We start from the raw sequence: 20,422 nt of genomic DNA, 5'->3' as shown, positions 1-20,422 counted from the left end.
AAGGTGCCCATACACTGCTCGATTCTCGTACAAGAATCGGGCGAAATCCCGCGATCGTACGAGAATCGAGCAGTGTGAACTAAGACGTGCGACCGTTTCTACTGTACGGTCACACGTCTTTTGTCGAGCCAACATGTTCGAAAACCCGCCGAGAATCGTACGATTCTCGGCGGGTTTCTAGCCTGCTCGCCCGATAGCTGCGGAACGGGCCGGTGTGCGCACACGCACACTGCCCGTTCTGCATTGCGGTCATCGGAAGCCCGACACTCAGCGGGGCGGGCTTTCGATGATCGCAAGTACGATCTGCCCGTCCAAGGGGGGCAGATCGTACGGGCTTTCAAGAAGCATACGACCATCGCAAGACAAAAGTCTTGCGATGGTCGTAAGGTGTATGGGCACCTTTACAATGTCTGATCATTGGCATTTCTTACATAGCTGCATGACTAAAGGTGCCCATACACTACTCGATTATCGTACGAGAATCGCGGGAAATCCCGCTATCGTACGAGAATCGAGCAGTGTGAACGAAGACGGGCGACCGTTTTTACTGTACGGTCGCACGTCTTTTGTCGAACCAGCATGCTCGAAAACCCGCCGAGAATCGTACGATTGTCGGCGGGTTTCTAGCCTGCTCGTTCGACAGCTGCGGAACGGGCCGGTGTGTGCACGCGCACACTGCCCGTTCTGTATTGAGGTCATCGGAAGCCCGCCCCCTCAGCGGGGCGGGCTTTCGATGATCATAAGTACGATCTGCCTGTCCAAGATAGGCAGATCGTACGGGCTTTTAATAAGCTTACGACCATCGCAAGACAAAAGTCTTGTGATGGTCGTAAGGTGTATGGGCACCTTTAGTCCTACTTGTTTCACTGTAACTTTACAGTTATATAAGTAGTCTAACCACTGAAGGATGAAACACTATTGTTTTAATCTAACTTTCCTAGCTAGAGAAAAAATAGATACAGGTATGCAGCTAAGGGGTCAAATGGGGCCTATTAGCTTATTCACAATATCATAAAAGGCCATTAGTGTTGGCCAACCTCTATTATACGTGTTTGCATTCCCAGATTAGCAGCATATGGCAGCCGAGTTCCTAGACAAATGGTACACTAACAAAAAGTCTCTTAGAACTGTAGACATTAAAGCTGCCCATACACTGGTTTTTGTACGAAAGTTAATTTGAAAAACTTGTCAGAACATTGAAGAATAATTGAGGGGAATTTAGCAAAACTGGAGCAGACAAAATCTGGAGCAGCTGTGCATGACAACCAATCAGCTGCTCTCTTTAGTTTGTTCAGTTAAGATTTGAAAATGAAATGTAGAAGCTGATTGGTTGCCATGTAGAGCTGCTCTAGCTTTGTCTGCTCCAGTTTTGATAAATTCCCTTCATTGAATATTGTTAAAAACTTTCTTCTGACATTTGATTTTGGAATGAATGGAGGTTCCAGAACAAAAACCACATTCACTTCACAATTTAGTTTTTACAAGAAACATTTCCATCCTACTCCTTCGATTTATTTCATCATTACGGTTGAAAATGATAATTAAATTTAACCCTCAATAACAATTGTAATATTTAACAAGCTTTCTAAAAACAAAATTCTACTTGTGTATGGCCAGCTTTACTCTGTTACTGCAGAAGCCTGGGACTGTAACCTACCATGAGTGAACTGACACACAAACAGTGACTTTAAGGAATCACCTTTTTGTACATTTGTGCGGATTGCCTCAAGCAGTAACTATGCCACTTGTTCTATTTTGTATGTAGTATCACCACCTTCAGGCAAGGTTGGGTGACCTGTACCTTTCAAGCTACTGCTGAAATGGCAGGGACATAGCTTGGCCTTAGCCTGTGTAACAGTCACAATATAAGCCTTGCAGTTAGAATGTCAATAGAGATGTATACATAGTTCTATAAATGCATCTGTACATTTGTCACCCTAGTGATTTTTACTGCATTTGACAGATAAAAATGGCACCTTGCTCCAAGACAAAACATCATCAGGCTCCCCCATTCTGTACAGTAGATTAAATAAAGAAGCTGAAGTGACAGCGAGTGAAAACAGCTTGCAGCTATATACGGAAAGTGACGAGTCCTTGCCTGGTCTCTGTCTCCTTGATCAGCTAGGAAGGTGTGTGCTGGAAACAATCATGTCTTATGTAACAGCCTCTTGGCACTCAATGAAAGCATACTGATTTATGAAGAAAGTTATATACATATTGGCAGTTACTGTCTTATTTGATCATCAATTAACTCTCTCTAATGCTAATGGATAGCAAACAAAAACGGTTTTAACCACACACAAAACCAAAGTTTTGGCAACTTGGCTTTACATGTACAGTGAGTCTGATTAAAAAGTAGGACAGAAAAATAAAGCAACATGACTCGTTGTAAAAAAATAGAAAAAAACAAACAAATCACATTTACCTGCATTATAGCCTATTGAAGTACCCATGTGTACAGTGGGGATATCACAGTACTGCGACAGCACTAGATATATGGTACATGAATGCTTGAATATTGCATTGTAACCGAGGGGTAGAGAGGGATTGTTGGTATAATGAATCCTACAGGCCAAAATGTAGAGCATTGTTCTGCAACATAGCACTTGGAATAACTATTATTAGAGCACTAAAGGCATGTTTAGTATGGCACGGTTCTATTACGTGTGATTGGATGTACTTGGGGTAGAGCGCTTTCTCACAATACAATTATGAAATGTGTATTGCAATTGCAATACACATTTCAAGTTGTAGATCTGGAGCACTAAATGCTGTATTCACAGGACACCATTCACTGTTCTGGAAACCAAGTGAGCACAACCATTGGCTTTTATCAGTGGTTATGAAGCCTAAGCAGGACCTTTGCAAACGTAAAGGTGCCCATACACTGTACGATTATCGTAGGAGAATTTGACAAAAGTCTTGCGATGGTTGTAAGGTGTATGGGCACCTTAAGATGTGAGAGTTAAGGTGCCCATACACCTTACGACCATCGCAAGACTTTTGTCTTGCGATGGTCGTAAGCTTATTAAAAGCTCGTACGATCTGCCTATCTTGGACAGGCAGATTGTACTTGCGATCATCGAAAGCCCGTCCCGCTGAGAGTCGGGCTTCCGATGACCGCAATGCAGGACGGGCAGTGTGCGCGTGCGCACACCGGCCCGTTCCGCAGCTGTCAAACGAGCAGGCTAGAAACCCGCCGACAATCGTACGATTCTCTGCGGGTTTTCGAGCATGCTGGTTTGACCAAAGACGTGCGACCGTACAGTAGAAACGGTCGCACGTCTTCGTTCACACTACTCGATTCTCGTACGATCGCGGGATTTCCCACGATTCTCGTATGAGAATCGAGCAGTGTATGGGCACCTTTACTGTATATGCCGGCTCTGTGATAGACGTGTGCAGCACCCAGCTGAGTCAGATCATAAAATCAGGAACCTTTTTATTGTTACATTTATTTAAGTGGTAAAACAATCCAAGGGGTGAAAGAGAGAAGGTTATTTGGCTTTAGTGGGGTTTCATGCTGGCTCACGTTGCTCATAACAGGAAAATTCTGAAAGGCAATGGGAACAGCCTTGGGTTTCTAAAAGCACCTTAAAAAAACTCTGGTTAAAATTATCTTGGCTGCCCTGACATTTTATCATGATGAGTTGCTTTGTGATGGTGCAACTTGCATTTTATAATGGCTTTTTATCACTGCTTTGATAAATAAACCTGACTACATTATAAAAAAATAAATACAACAATTTACATAACACATTACACTCATAGTTGCCAATTGACCCTGATTTTCAGGAACAGCTGACAATTTTAAAAGCTGAAAGAACTGAACCATAAAAAATCCTAGTTTATCAACTTTGGAATTGTTTCAGTACATTCTTTTTTAATATCAAATGGGCAATTTGTAATGTAGTGAATAATTAATCTGCTGATAATTCACCACCAAGATATCACTGGATTTTTCCCAGTAGTAGTAAAACCTTTTTGTTGGCCAGATTTGCTTGCATTATTACCGGACTGAGTTGTCATGTATCCATTCACTTCTTCAAACCTAGGACACCAGCTCAAACCTGTTTCAGATGGCCAATCGTTAATGTTGTATAGTTTCCCATTGATTCCAATAAATGTACCTGTCATGCTAGATCCCTCCTACTCACCACCACTATGTACACTTTATAGCCAAATGTATGTTGATAGCCTTCAAAAATATCCAGTTCAGGTTTTTCCAGTTAAGGGCTATAGTTTGTTCTGGTAATGCTGTTCCAGCATGACTGTGGCCCTGTGCACATGTCAGCTTTATAGAGACATAGCTTGACAAGTTTGGTGTGGAAGAACTTGAATGACCTGTACAGATCACTGACCTCAACCCTACTGAACACATTTGGGATGAAACGAAACACTCACTGTAAGCCAGTTCTTCACATCCAACATCAGGATCTGACCACACAAATGTGCTTTTGGCTAATAGGCACACAATCCCACACACAAACTCTAGAATCTTTTGGAAAACCTCATACTGAAGAGTGGAGGCTGTCATAACAGTGTATGGTCAGGACTTCACACTGTATATCAGTGTGATGGTCAGGACTTCCCATTTAGCGTACCCCTGCAATGGATATGCTTACAGCAATACAATATAAACAAGTGATGTTACTGCATGAACATTTGCAATGTCTAGCAGTTATAACAACTGCAGCCATTCCATCCCTTAGGTATTTACTAAGAAAAACAACTTGTACACAGAACATCACATCATTAGTTAATTAATTACTAATAAAGCAAAAAGCTTGCAGCTGACCATGACGGTTTTCCTTTCATCCTGATTATTCACACCAGGATGCCATGTCAGCACATGCAGAGATACACCGTCATATTTAGGTCATTTATATTGTATTAAAAGAAAAACTTGAGGCAAAAGTACTAAACTTTAGCAGAGCCAAATGTAAGTGCTTAAATTGTGATTTAGTGTTATAATTAGCATTCTGCCTGTTATTACTGAGCAATGACAGGAAGTTCCGTGCACTGTGCTAGTTATTAGCCAGAGCTGCATCTATGACTGCAGCGATAGCAATAGTATAAAAGCAATTAATGGCTGGGGACTCAATGCCTGGCGTGAGCTATACTGAAACAAGCCGCTACTAGAATGGGAAACCAAGAGGCAATTACTTGGAAAATGCTTAGTGGTAAACAAGAAAGTGAGAAAAAAAAAGAATATCAATTAGGCTATAGACAAAATGCCACACATCAAATGTAAAAAAACAGGCATTTGATCATGTGCAATGCAAACTGATTTCACTTGTGTAAATGGAGGCATTCGCTATGGTCCACATTCCTTTAGTTTGCACAGCTTACATTCGTACAGAAGCTATCCTTGCACATTAGGTTCTAATCCTAACAGCAGTTTTCAACTGAACCACAAGACCAACCAAAATCACCTGAAATAGAAATCACAGGTGATTTTGGTTATCTATTCTAGGGTGTCCAGCCCAGCTCACTGACGTCACTGGTTGCGTCCGCTCCTGGCAACCAGTGACATTATTGGTTGTCACAAGCTGGGTTGGAGGGTGGGGCGCTGGCCAGAGTGTCACAGGTTGCTAATTGGGGTTTAGGCATGTGTACATTGGCCACACACCTTACAATTATCTGCAGATTTTCTGTGGTAAGATGGAAAAGGTGCAACAGATTCCTCTATCTACACTTAACTGTGTGGGTGGAGTAATCTCCACCTGGGCCAATCTGTTGCACTTTTTCCATCTGACCACAGAAAATCTGCAGATAATTGTAAGGTGTATGGGCACCTTAAGACAGTTTGCTAAACCACAACAAAAAAACATAAGTAGAAATATTATCTTACACTGTCTTCAGCTTTGTGTACTGGAAGTAGAAAAGCACTCAAGCACTTGACACAATGTGCGTTTTAGATGGTGTTCTGTCCATGACTTGACCACTTTCCTAGCAAGGTTGTCATAAAGAGCCATAGAAGGCAATAGGCAGCTATAGTCTAATACCCTACAGTGAAGTTACATTTCAGTAAAGACTTTTGGAACCAGTATTAGCAGGATGTTTGGCACTCATCTGCCAAGTGCCTGCCAAATGACCCCTTTCCCCTCCAAAAAAGCAAACGTGTTTTCCCTTCATTTATATAGTCAATATGACATTGTAAGTCCCTTCTCTGGGCTGTGACCGATTGGAACGATAGATGTTTTTCAGAAGAAATGAATAGCAAATTGGACAAAACTTTCCCACCCACTAGATACCAAGCAAATAATGTCTCCCAAAGTCCAAATCCAATATCTGCATATACAGGGAGATTGTTACATAATTGCTGAGGTGATATTTGTACTATGTGACAATTTAAACCAATGTATAGCTTTGTTTATTTATTTATTATTGGTATTTATATAGCGCAACAATTTACACAGTGCTTTACATAGTTACACATTCACATCATCCCTGCCCTCAGGTTCCTATCTCACATGCATACATACAGGGCCAATTTAGACAGGAGCCAATTAACCTACCAGCGTTTTTTTTCTTTTTTTTTGGAGTGTGGAAGGAATCCGGAGTATCTAGAGGAAACCCATGCAAGCACAGGGTGAACATGCAAACTTCTTGCAGATGGTGACCTGGCCAGGATGTTGGCACATAATACAGTAAACAACCCATTATCCGTCATTTAAGCAAACAGACAAAAAAACTAAAAAGCACATATGTCCTCAGTTTTGTTGCCAGTTGCTTGATAGACATGTGCACACGAAAACATTTTTGTTAGCAACTAAATTTATTTTGTATGTGCAATAGTCAGCCTGCTATTGGCTATGGCAATTTGAAATAGCCAATAGCAGAATCTAGCCTGCAGATGAATGGGGGATGTTGCCTGAGAATTAATAGTAACTCTCAAGCAACCACAAACTATACTTATCTGGCATCTACCAATCCCCATGGGTACCGGATAACTGGGAGTTTACTGTATTATGTGTAAGGAATGTATTAATTTGAATCCAGACAAAGTGTGGTTAAATATAAACGGGTTGTCAATTTTCTATGTCACTGTTATCTATTTGTTTACTGCCATGTAAAGGTAATATTAATACTGGTGAAAATCGTGGAAAACAGGCACACACTAACAAATAGTTTGAACCGAAACCCTGGTCCAATAAACTGATACCAACATACAAGTTGAGTATGCAGCCAAAAGTTGGCATTGCTGATCTGTCAACAACATGAAAGTGCCAAGTTCTTTTACCTCTGCTGCAGGCTATTATGTTACAAAATAAAAACAGTTAAACACATCAAGTTTGTACAAGGGGGAACAAAGCGTTATGATGTGTTGGTATTTGAAATGACTTTCCCAGGCTGTTCTCCCCGGTGGTGGAGAGCACAGTGAGAATTTGTGGAGCTGGATTCTTTGGTATTTGTGGTGTCAGATGGTGACAAGCTCAGGGGGAATGACTTATACTTATTGCACAGGAATTAAGCTTTGCCTCAAGGTAACGGCATGGTCGGTTCATTTATTTTACTAAGGCAGCCACAGAAGCATGTTCCATCTGCGCCAAATAATATTGCTATTAAAGATGGCCTGCCAGCATGCTGTTTTCATAACAACAAGCTGCAGCTTTGGAAAACTATAACAGCTATATTGATATTTTCTTTTTTTGTTCTTTATAACTTCTAAAGTTCCTTTACATTTCTGCATTCAGTATGCTAACTTGTGAAGGTTTAAATATGGGAGCTTCTTTTTCAAATGTACACCCCCCTGCGCTGTAATATTGGTCCCAGGTTCACTACTTAGTACCTACTCTGACCTGGAATAAGTCCAACATTCAGCCTTACACAGCCCTGCCAACCTATCACCAGGTCTGTGGCATCTCTTTACTGTAGGTAAGTAGTATAACTTGGCCACTTTTCTGCCACCAGCCTGTGATTAGATATAGAAGCCGCAGCAGTTGAGGCTATCACTGTGCTCCTTGTCAGCATTTTCCTGCTGCATTCTCTGCTGAAGCAAGGTCTACCATTACACTGAGGTTAACTCGGAGGGATGGCTTGCACAATGCACTGTTCCATGAATGTCAAATATACTTTTATCTTCTAAGGTATTTCAAAAGCACTTAGCTGCAAAAGAGAATGTTATTTCATCCAACACTATGGCAGTATTTTACTAAGCAGTCATGTGTGAGCAAATTGCAAATAAATATATCAAGCTTTATTTATAAAAGTAGGGCATTATGATGATGTGGTGGTGAGCACTGATGCCTTACAGTACTGGGCTTCCTGAATTCACTCTCCACCAGGAACATCATCTGTTTGGCTTTGTATGAGTTCTACTCGCTGGTTTTATCACATAATTTATAAGCATACAGAAAGCTTTGAAGATACAGTATGTGTGTGGACCTGTGGTTAGTATAAGTATTTTAGATCATAAGCTGATTTGGGTACAGGGACTGATATTGTTTTATGTACTTTATCAGTACATAAAACAATATCGTTCTGGCCGGTTTCCCCCCCAGCTCACTGATGTCACAGGTTGCCAGGAGCAGAGGCAGAGTGCACTATACCCCCATAACGTGCACCGCCAACATCACCCTTTTCCCCCTGCTGCTGCACTGTTCCCCCCCCCCTGGTAATGTGCACCGCCAACTATAAGGATGCCCCTGTATTCTGTAATGCATCTCAATAGTTATTGGTGCTATCTAAATACAAACAAATGAGGTAGCCGAGTTGATTTATTAATGGCCAATAGGCTGTTCACTTTGCATGCAAATGTATACTTTTCAATGGAGTTTTCCCTTAGCTTAGTGAATGTGGCGAAAAGTCACTTGCAAAGAATACCCAATGATTGGATGAAGGAAATCAGCAGAGCTTCACTACTTTCACTAAGCTAAAGGGAAAATTCCCAAGCACAGTGAACAGGCTATCTACCTTTAGTAAATCAATCTCAGTGCGTCTAAAAAAAAAGAAAGGTTTTTGTTGCCCAAGATAACCTCATTCTACCCAATCCTTTCTCAGACAATTCGTTACATTCTCACTGTCTCTAAATGTTACAAGCTTATTTTAGGCATTTTAGCAGCTATGGAATGCTAAACAATTTGGAGAATACTTCAGAAAATAACTTGCTGCTGTGTGTTTATTCCTGTTACCCAATTTGGAAATTTTGTGCTGAGACAGGTTTGTGAAAATGCCATCCTAGAAATAAAGCATCACATCAGCACTACGCTGACCCTTATTTAATCTGCCATTCCTTTCTTTGCACTTTTCTTTTTTGGCATGTTACTTATTTACAGTTAACTGACAGCTCCCTGCTCTGACATCACTTTAAAGTTAGATCAAAAAATGTCTTCCAAAGAAAACAAAAATAAGTAGAGTTTTCTGTTTGTCCCCCTGCAAAGTCTCACAAATACCCATTGATGCTCCCAGTTAAGTCCATCTAATGCAGCATCTCATGATGGTGTAACAACAAGGCTGCACTGCTCCTGAATTCAGAGTAGAGTTGCCACTCTCATGTATGGCAGCGTGGCTATCCTTATTGTCATAATCCTTTATCTTGTCAGTCAGCACCCGGCACTCCTAGACCTGCCCACTGCTTTCTGGATTGACAGCATTACCTCTGTTGCTGTAACCCTCCCACTGTGAGCTGCAGTGTCTGGGATGGAGAGTATGTGAGAGTATGAGGGGGGGAGAGTATGTGAGACACAAATGATGGAAGGTTTATATCAATCAGGTGAGGTAAAGGAAGTTTCTTGTTTACATTATGAGCCTTGTACATCACAAAGTAACATACAAATATCTGGCATTTCCAGCATTTGATTATTAAAAAATGAATTCTAGAAAGATATAAAATACATAAATAAATGCAGCTCTGTAGTCATGAATACATCATTCATTGTACTTTTTAAATGCCTGAATTTGACATGGCATCAGCCTCTCACATTCCATGTACAGCAAGGCTGGAGTGTGAGAGGAAGAAGCAGCACAAGGTGCCAATCCAGTCATGTGCCAACAAGAAGCATGCTGACAGGAGGCAAGAGCAGAGTGACAGAGAGGTGAGCTCATCACTGTGCTGCTTCTCCTTCAATTTCCAGGTACAGGCTGGGGTGGGTCCAGGACTACCTGGGCTCAGAGGACCTAGTGCAGGTGGGTTAAATGAGGCTGGCCATAAAACTAAGGACTTAAAGTACCATAAATTAAAAAAAGTACTGCGGGAAAATCTCTGGACTAGGTGATTATTTATTTGTTTATAATTTGAAAATAACTACTGTGGATGTTGACTATACAGAGGAATGGCTACACCTCCACCTCATCTCCACAACAGACTATTAGAGAAAAAAATAATGGCAGTCTTACTGCCTGTAACTTACTTGCTGCCAAAAGGACCTTTCTATAGTAATCTTCACACCACTTGGAGTGCAAGAAAGTTCCAAGCAGCTGTAGTGCATTAAGAGCTTTAATGGTTCATACAATTTTTGACAAGCGTACAGAGAGGCTAAAGGTGCCCATACACCTTACGACCATCGCAAGACGCTTGTCTTGCGATGGTTGTAAGCTTATTAAAAGCTCGTACGATCTGCCGATCTTGGACAGGCAGATCGTACTTGCGATCATCGAAAGCCCGCCCGATGAGGGGCGGACTTCCGATGACTGCAGTGAGCGCGTGCGCAGTTGTCGAACAAGCAGGCCACTAACCCGCTGAGCACCTGCTTGTTCGACAGAAGACGTGCAACCGTACAGTAGAAACAGTCGCACGCCTTCCATACACGGTACGATTATCGTACGATCGCGGGATTTCCAGCGATTCTCGTACGAGAATTGTACAGTGTATGCTAAAGCACAGACACCGGCACTCCAAATTTACAAAATACGTCTATTTATTGACGTGCATCGTGGTAAAAAACACTGTACAGTGTATGGGCACCTTTAGGATAGAACTGGTATCTGTGTAATCAAAAGAGGTACTAGTTCAACACTTACAACGATGATGGATCACATGAATTGGTAGGCCGTAAATGGGGAGATATTTAAGTTTCAGAAGTTTCAGTTATTTGTTGATAACTTTTATAACTGTTTTTCTGCAGTCATTTCCATGGTTATTACTTTGATGTTGAGTAATGTTGATCATATATATCCAATGGTTATTTACTTTAAAAGTTTTAGGTAGATAAGCTCTAGAGACCTTGCTTGTATGCTTAGTGGTCTATGTATTATTATTATAATAGAGGATTTACAGTATACAGCGCCACAGTTTGTAGTGGACAGAATGGGGTGTGGAGTTCCAGAGGATGGAAATTTTGCATTGCTTATGCGCCGAGCAAAACTGCATGTACATTCGATCAGTGCAAATTACCCATATTGTAGTGAATGTGGGGCAAAAATTTATGCTCTTTGTGTAATATTTTTTCTGGTCAAATTTTTGTTTATAGGTTTATTCATAAAGAACAGAGTGAATAAGGAAAATACTGCATTATGGCCACTAGATGGATGATCCTAGGAAAGAAATATGTTAGTATTGAGATACAATGTCACAATTCAAGAGAATGCTGGAGAGAATGAGCATATAAATGTAACTACAGTATTGCTATCCCCATAGTATCAATAGTTACATTTATATGCTCATTCTATCTCATTACTAATATGTATTTATTTCCTATGATCCTCAGCTCCATCTTGTGACCATCAAGTGGTATTTCCCCGATTCATTCTGTTTTCTATGAAAAAAACGATTAAAGAACATTCAACCAGAAGAGAATTTACACTTAAAACATTGCTTTTTGCCCAGGTCTCACAACGATTAAACATATTTAAAACCAATAGTATGAATGAACATAGTAGTGTAGAGTGACGTCTACCTGTAACGAACTTCTGTGATTTAAAAATCTCACAATTTTTGTTATTTTATATTACTGTTAAAGCAACAGGAGGCGTGGAAACATCCATAAACAGGTGGGAACTTATCCGGAGACATCTTGTACCTAGATAAAGCCAGCATGTGATGCAGACCACCAAAACAAACCTATAACTGTGAAATCAGCTTTTGGATGGACTGAACCTTTAACACTGAAGGTTTAAAGAAAGCTAGAGGTGGTAATTCAAGGGAGTAATTAAATCTGAATATTCACAGCCAGTCAATCTCAGTCAGGAATAAAGATAGATGGATGGATGTTTCCTGCACTGATCTGACCTGTTATTTCCCACGGGTAACAGAGGGCAGTCTGTCTGCGCATATCATCATCATGTAATGACATTTCTACAGGGGGAACACTCTGGTCTGTGTTCACCATACAACACAAACTATGTAATGCTGCATTCCAACCCAAACCAACAAAATACTTCCTGAAAAACCACAATGCTGGGAGGACACAGTTCATGTAACTCATTAACATCCTAAATGAAAAACAGCTGACAGTAAAATTAAAAGTCTTGGATTTAAAATAAGGTCTGGGCTAGATTATGGTGATTATTACACTACACTATTAGTTCAGCTACTAGAGCCATAAGAAACGAGAATATGAAGGACAGAACACAGATGCCTGTTTAACAGGGTGTGTTTAAATCATTTGCCATTCTGTAAGGCGCAGAGAAGAACAGCAGATACAAGGCACAGAGAAAAGCCAACATCCAGCACATTCGACAACAGTTTCTCCAGAGATGGCCTGAGCTAAACAATAGACAATAAAGGATAACGCAGATAATAAAAAGGCGAGGGGGTTGCCTGACTGCCAGCTCCTCTCCAGTGATGCTGCCAGCATCATCTCTCCAAATGGTTTATCAACCATCCAGAAAGGGGGTCACCTTACCTGAACCAGCACTATAATACAATAAAACGCTATGCTTACATCACTCCCTTTATTTTGCTGCAAACTTACACAGACAGAAATAGCTACAAATACTTCTTGTATGTTCTAACAATAAAATTAATGAATGAAAAAGCAAAGCATACAGGGATTAACGTAGAAAAAGCTGCCATTTAATAATTAATCGTGTTTAGCTTTTGTTGTCGCTGCTCCGAAACAGTCGCTAGGGGGTTGACAGAAACAAATCTAAACATTATGATCAGCTGGAGCAGCTTGATAGCAGGGCATGATGCCTTTTAGTCAACAGAGCAGCTCAAGTTTTTCTTTGAAACTTTGCAGGTTTCCTTTGTCATCCTGTAAATTAGGCATCTCACTTTTAAAATCTGCATTTTCTCACAAAGAGATCGCTATAAGCTCCTGCTGTGATTGATCCACAGCTCCTATAAGACACGTGCAGGAAAGGCAAGCTTCATGGGTTTACAAGTTAATTTGCATGCATGACAACCTCCAGTCAATACAGATGTTGCACAGAAGATAATGAAATGACAGAAGACACAGGACAGGCACTCTCTAGGTCCACTCTATGGCTAGTGCAAGAGCTAACATTCTTGCTGCTGGCTGCATGGAATTCCTGGTGACAGCAATGTAAACTAGGTCCTATGCACTGCACAAGGTCCTCATCGCTTAAACATATTACATTATCCTCTATTTATATTATTATACTTCATTTATAGAGTAGTACCATACAACAATACAAAGATTTCAGAATCCAGACAAAGTCCACATGAGCTTACAATCGAAAATTAATGTTAATATAATTGTTCACTATTATTTAATAGAATTTATAGAAATGTGCAAAGTGTAGTAAACCAAAGCAACCATATTTAATTTTTCATTGGTGTACAAGGAAAGCTTAGTTGCTATAGCTTACTGCACTTCTGCCTTAGTTAACTAGTCTACTGTTTTATTGTTGTGATACCTCTGAAATGATGAAAGGTGGAACCTAATGCATGCTATGGATTATGGCACTTTACAACACTTCCCTGTGTACTGTTTTTCTCAATGAGCTTGCTAGTGTCAGTATTGGACAAAGAGGCCTTAATCTTTATCTTCTGCAAACAATGCTAAAATAAATAGCACTTTACTTAATTTATGGTTAGAAAAGAAAATATAATTGCTACAGCTGGTCTATAAATCTGTAAGGCCAAGATGCCTTACAGATTTATAATTTATAATCTTCAGCAGCTTGTAATTTTAGCTGTGGCCTTGGTAAATGATTTTTTGGTGGTGCACACCTGACACTAATAACTTCACAAACCAAACATTATTTTGCAATGGGCTGCTTCGTTGAATAATGTGATGTTCTAATGACCCAAGTGAAAGTTGTGTTGGACATTGTGTTATGTAATAATAACTGCACCATCTTTTGTCAGCCTGGCATAATATAGAAATGCTGTATTCTCTGTGCCCATATTTTTTACATGCATAGTTTTTATACAGCTAGCATCTAAAAAGAAGCAATGTAACCACATCCTTTTTGCTGTATCTTACCTGTCTCTTTGTCTTGTACCTCATCCAGGTGCAGGTCATTCAGGAGATGCTCCAAAATCTTCTCCGGCGTCCCAGACACCACCATGTACCTGTCAGAAAGCAAAGAGTCCACAGAGTCATCCTCCGTAGAAGACTGCGAGCGGCTGCTCCACTCGTCCTCCTCATCCTCCTCATCTATGTATTTAAAATAAGGCACATCAAACGTGGGCAAAGGAAGCTCTCTGACAGTGAAAGCTGATGATGGCTTCTCCTTCATGTGGCCATTAAAGACCCTCAGCTTTGAGCTTCCCATTGTGGTGTTTCAGTGACAAAGGGCATCCCCTATAATTTGCAGTCTATTCCCAAACCAGATCTGTCTTTGCTAGCTAAATCCATCTGCCAGCTGAGCGTTCTGCAGTCAGCCTGAGCCTGACTGTCTGTGTGTGTCTGGATGCCTAGAGGAAAAACTCTTACCTCCAATCAGTCTCGCCACTCCCTGCTGTGGAGGCTGGCCGCTCTGACGACACTTTCTTAAGCACCAGAACATCTTGGTCCTGTTCTCTCACTTGTACGGTGGTAGCTTCTTCATCCTGTTGCCAGACAAGAATAGGGATGATTTTAGAAATATGCTGTGTCTCATGAGAATACACAGACATCTGAAGTCCTATTCCCTGTGCAAAGCACGCAATGATTTATACTGCAACACATCAAATTACATCAAAGGTTGTGAACTGACGTCCAGGCATACTGCTTTTATTATAATTACGCATTTTAATGTCCCTAACCCGGGTCGACTTCTCACTATAAACTACGGGATTGCACCCTCACACACATACACTCTCCTAATAAAACTGTATGTATTACCTACACTACCAAAAGCATACACACTGCACTAAATCAGAGCTACACATATGAAACTGCTGACCAGATGTGCTGAGCTGTGTAACAGTCTGACCGTGTATGGAGAGAAATCAATTGCATAAGAGGGAACCTGGAATGGACAAAGAAGAAATTTGGGGCATTTTTTTGTTCTACCTTCGTTGAATGCTGCCATTCTTTGCTCCATTACCTGAAAAGCACTGAATGACTGAAGTGCATGTAGGTTAATAGGACGAGAACCTTAGCATAGATAATTCTTGTATTACTGCCAATTAAGTAAAGTTTTCAGTCTTCTTGTACAGAAGTTACAGGTATAAAATATACTAGATACAGTCAGATGTATTCCCACAATTATTCTAATGTCTACCTCTACACAGATATGATAAGAAGCATTATATTGCTGTGGAAGGTTAGCTGCCATTTAACTCTGCATCGTTTGACAGGTCTAAAACGGTATTGTGCTTGGTTTATACATAGCACAATCGCTATTGTAGACCAATGAAGGGCTAATCTTTTAGCAGCTACAAATTTAATTCTACATAGACTCCAGCTGAAATGCAGAGACCTTCACAACACCCTTGAATATCAGAGAGTGTTCAGATGTGCAAACACGATCTAGCCACTCTCGGTCCTGGCCCTCAGTGTGCCACCACGTCCACAAACATTAACTTGGCTAATCTTTGTATTCAAGTGAACGGAAAGGTTAAGGGCTGGAAAGACACATCACAGGCAAATGCTTATCACAATGATCAGGACAGCCCGACTGATTCCCCTGGCTATCTTTAGCCCAGTCATAGCCATGGGATAACAGTTGGGTGACGTGAGGAAACAAAAGAGGGATATTTCTATATGCATCCACTATCATTTTAGTTGAACATTGTGTTTTTACACTATGCAGACACCCCTAGTGCCAGCCACATCTCCGAAAACAATAGGGAAAATCAATTGTAGACAATCGTTTTTCCTATAAGATCAATAAGCTGGGGGAGCTGGCAAATTGTCTTAGACCTAAAGTTACTTCACTATCCAATCCTTACTAGTTGGAGAGGACAACAATCACCTTACATCTGTAGGTAGCCCAATATAGACACCTGAAGCATAATCCAAACCCAGGAAGACGCTCACAAGCATACAAATCAATCTTGGAAAAGGAAGAAAAATTCTAGCAGATGCTATTGTTCTACGTCTTTGAGTTTGTAACCCTTTTCTAAGTATCTGTATGAAGGGTGGAATGTGCAAGTACCTCCAAAATACCCGTGCCCTGGGTATGTTTGCAGGTACCCACAAAAACCAACCCTTATGTTATCCTATAGTGCGCTGTAAGTGCAAAGGAATGAACACCCTCTTTTCTTCACCAACTATTATTTTTTGAATAATTTCCATTATGATGGAATATATTTTCTGCAGGTGCTAGAGATTTTCCAAGTTTTCCACTCTCTTGCTTGGAATCCATAAAATACTTGATTATGACATGTGGTCGCAACACGGAGGTTAAAACAAACTGCATAAATAAATGAGCACCCTAAAGTGACACTAAACTCAGGAGTTAAACCTCAAAAATGTATTCAAGTACCTCAACAATTAACGAAAGTGTATCCTATTTGTGTATCACTCGGCTGTAGATCCTCAAATCATCTCTGAATTGGTGCTGACACTGTCCTTCCTTCTGGAGGGTGGCTATTTTTGTTCCTCAGGGTCCCTGTGTGTGTTGTAAAGAAATCGCTGCTCCAAGCTCCCTCATGTGATGGACTACAATCTCATGTTTAGTTTACTTATTTGTATTGAAGTTATAGTGCATCACAGGTGCGATTCTGGAGTGGTGGCTACTTTACATTACACACAGGGACCAGGGGGGACAAAAATAGCCACCCTCCAGAAGCAAGGACAGTGTCAGCACAGATTCAGAGATGATTTCAGGATCTACAGCTGAATGATGCGCAAATAGGATTTAAATCCTAAAAATGCATTCAAGTACCTGAACTATTAACAAAAATGTATCCTGAGTTTAGCATCACTTTAATAAAAAGAGATGCAGAAGGTTTTATGTAAAAAAAAAAAAAAACATCTTTAACAATGCCATAGGTTTCTTAGGGAAGACAAAATGTATACTGTGACTAGAGACAAGTTCTCTTTACATGACGACATTAAAAGCACTTTCTGCCTATTGATCCATTCCTGGCTGCTGGCAGTTCCTGAGGTCTCAGGAAAGGACTAGTCTACTTTAATAAATTACATGACTCCTAAAACATCATAAAGTGAAGCATGCTGGATTATATTTTGGAGCAGCTGAAGAGAAAGGAGCAGCGTTATCAATGAACATGTTTATAAAATGGACTGCACCGCCGTGTATTACTTTCCACTATAGTCACTTAGTGCAGCATTGTGTCAACAGCTACACTGCAGGAGCTTCATAAATACTTCATTTTTCAGCAGTTCTCTGACGAGAGTAACAAATCTTCACTGTAACAATGCAAAGCTAATACAGGGGGATTGAACAAAACAATAATAATTAATTGATAGCAGTAAACAGAGGAAATGGAGGTAATTCATCGTACAGCTTTTGGCATCCTTTCTGCTGTTATAGATGACACAGACATCATCTACAAAATTGAAGCAGCCCAATCACTGTAATATGCCTGTATAATGTAAGTCAGTTTTTTAACCAATTGTTCATTCCTTTGAATGTTAGAAGGAACATTTTAAGGCACCCTTCAGATCTTTGCGGTCTGTTGTGGTGCACACCACATAAACATAAACATTTACCACTGACCACAGTTCACTTTGTGAGAAATAGCGGACCAGAAACGGGACCTGCACCCTTTTTTTTTTTTTTTTTTTAATAAATCTTTTTATTCATTTCTGCACACTTTTTTTACACAGCACATCACAACACATTGCATGCATGTTGTGCACTGCAGCAAGAGTCCATTGGCACCTACTGTGGTCATGCATTTGGGTGCCAATCAAAATGAATGTTATGTTGAGCACATGACACTTCCACTGTACTTATTTACGGCTCATTGGTAAAACGAATATATGTGAAAAGAAATGTTATACAAGGGTAGGCAAACTTCACTAGTCTGCCATTGTCAGTTACCCCTGGTCCCACCTCCTACAATTAGCGACTATTCTTCTTGCAGCTCACAAATTATAGGCAGTAATGTGTGATAGGAGCTTTTTAAAAAAAATCTATGATCCACTATGTAACTGAGCAGAAATGTCAAGTATAGGATAATTCTGCAGCCAGCTTTTATACAACCAGGCAATAGCTGTACGCACAGTATGACTCACTTTCCACTGGCTGGCGTGGCAGAGGACGCAGGCTGCCCTGTATCCTTCCAAAAGCTTCTAATTACAAAATTAATTTGTACTATGCTTGTTTTGCAATTTCATCCATTCAGCTGTTTACCTAAAGATACCTTGACTACCAGCTCATCAGACAAGGCGTTTCCACAATGACTTTCTCATTATGGCAATTTGATTTCCTTTGACTCTCTGCTTCTGTTTTACAGGGTAACACTTGAACTCACACATTTTAATCTCTGCATTGTTCAGAGATGCAGCCGTGGCTTTATGCGCAGAGCCGAGGATAGATGTAGAATTGTATGGGTCACTGCATCAACATTCTCTGAATCTCGGCTGTTTGTACAGAAGAAGCTGAATAATCATTGCTTTCTGCATACGCAGCCCAGCGGGTTTCCACAGGCAATGAAATCCTTGAGCCTGATCATTATGAGCTGTTTAACGTATTTAGGCAGTGCAAAGAGCTGTGAAGAACAATTGTATCTTCAAGTTCATTTTAATTGGGCCCAATCAAACACTTCCATGTTAATACAATATGGTGAGAAGTAGGGGGTGATAAACTGGTTCAACCATTCATAACAGAGTGAAAAGTTAAAGGTTACAGCACTATCAGCCTGGAAGATACACTGGCTACACATATAAAATGTTTTTCTACAACAAGGACCCAAATGATTTTCATTGGAAATCTCCACTGAAAGAAATATGGAGGCTGCGATGGCTGGACTCTTCTGAAAAAAGCTTGTCATCTGGTGGTCTATACTGATCCTTTTGCTTAAATACATTTTTGAGCCACTGAACAGTTGTGCAGTTCTGATTTCTCTCTAACCTAACCTGCATACTGCTTAGTTCCAGGCCAGTGATTCAGAGACAGTCAGGCAACTGGCATCTTCAGAAGGCGGTCGGCAATGAAAACCTTCAAAGGTTTCCTTTAACAAATGGAATACATCAATTATTTCACACTTAAATTGGTCTAAAAGGTACCCAGAATGCTTATCATTGTGTTACTCACCAAACAGGTGAGCAAGCATCTGACTGTCTAAGAAACCGCGGGCCAGATTATTGTTTGAGTTTGAGTCTGCAGAAAATTGCAACAATCTCTGTGACCATGTAAAAAATGTACAAACGGGTATTAGCATATTAGGAAAAAATGAACTTGGTCATCTAGCATACAGGAATAATTGGACAAGTGAATGACAATGGGTGGGGCTTTTGTGCCAGAGGAGGCAGGCTTAATCTTACAGATTAATTTACTGTTACTACTTGATATATTAATAAGTGAAATTTAGATATTTCAACAATCTGCATCAAAATTGAATGTATTATAAAGAGCATTACAGCGCTGAGGTCCCATGTAACCAAATATTATAGAAATATACTGTATAACCTGGACCAGCTTGTTTCATTAAGGGGACTGCTGGATAGATCACATCCATTTAAAAGTCAATTTGGGTAGTCTGTCATAAAAACTGTATTATACTGAAGGTTATGCACTGCAGCAAGTCATGGCCCCTTCGGTTATGTCTTCTCATTTACAGTAACATATGCATTAACTATAATCTCTCTAAATGACAACCTTTCTCAAATGGAAACATGCTTAGCTAACAGTCATGATCCGTAATTCTTCAGCAAGGTCATGGGTGACTTTCATGAAGCCAATTAAACGTTTTTATCATCGGTGCAGCAATCTCATGGGAAGATGCATTTAAAGCCGCATCTAATATGCAGACGAAGAAGTATAATTATTTAAATTGGGGACGCTCTCTGTAGGGGTATCCAGGGCAATCAAAGGCATAACGAACACAGAAAATACATATTAACTTTCTGTTACATTCATAGCAAAAACAAATGTGACAGGATAAACCAACAGTTTACAGGTCTGTTAAACATCCGAATATCTCCAAAATTCAGTGTCATGTAATGAGAAG

General features: G+C 40.3%; 1 protein-coding gene across 1 annotated transcript in view; it reads right to left on the bottom strand.

The window, feature by feature from the left end:
- RAPGEF5 (Rap guanine nucleotide exchange factor 5) overlaps nucleotides 1-20,422 on the bottom strand; it is a 235,506-nt gene that overhangs the window by 48,889 nt on the left and 166,195 nt on the right. The window contains exons 11-12 of the mRNA XM_018571590.1: nucleotides 14,790-14,905; nucleotides 14,337-14,425 (exon numbers count right to left, since the gene is read on the bottom strand). Of these exons, the coding sequence (XP_018427092.1) occupies nucleotides 14,337-14,425; nucleotides 14,790-14,905 (205 nt within the window). The remainder of the gene's footprint in view (nucleotides 1-14,336; nucleotides 14,426-14,789; nucleotides 14,906-20,422) is intronic.

Source organism: Nanorana parkeri, unplaced genomic scaffold (genome assembly GCF_000935625.1).
Source record: "Nanorana parkeri isolate BGI_ZX_2015 unplaced genomic scaffold, ASM93562v1 scaffold1789, whole genome shotgun sequence".
Classification (NCBI taxonomy): Eukaryota; Metazoa; Chordata; class Amphibia; order Anura; family Dicroglossidae; genus Nanorana; species Nanorana parkeri.
The sequence above is the reverse complement of the archived record's forward strand: the minus strand, read 5'-3'. Positions and strand labels throughout refer to the sequence as shown.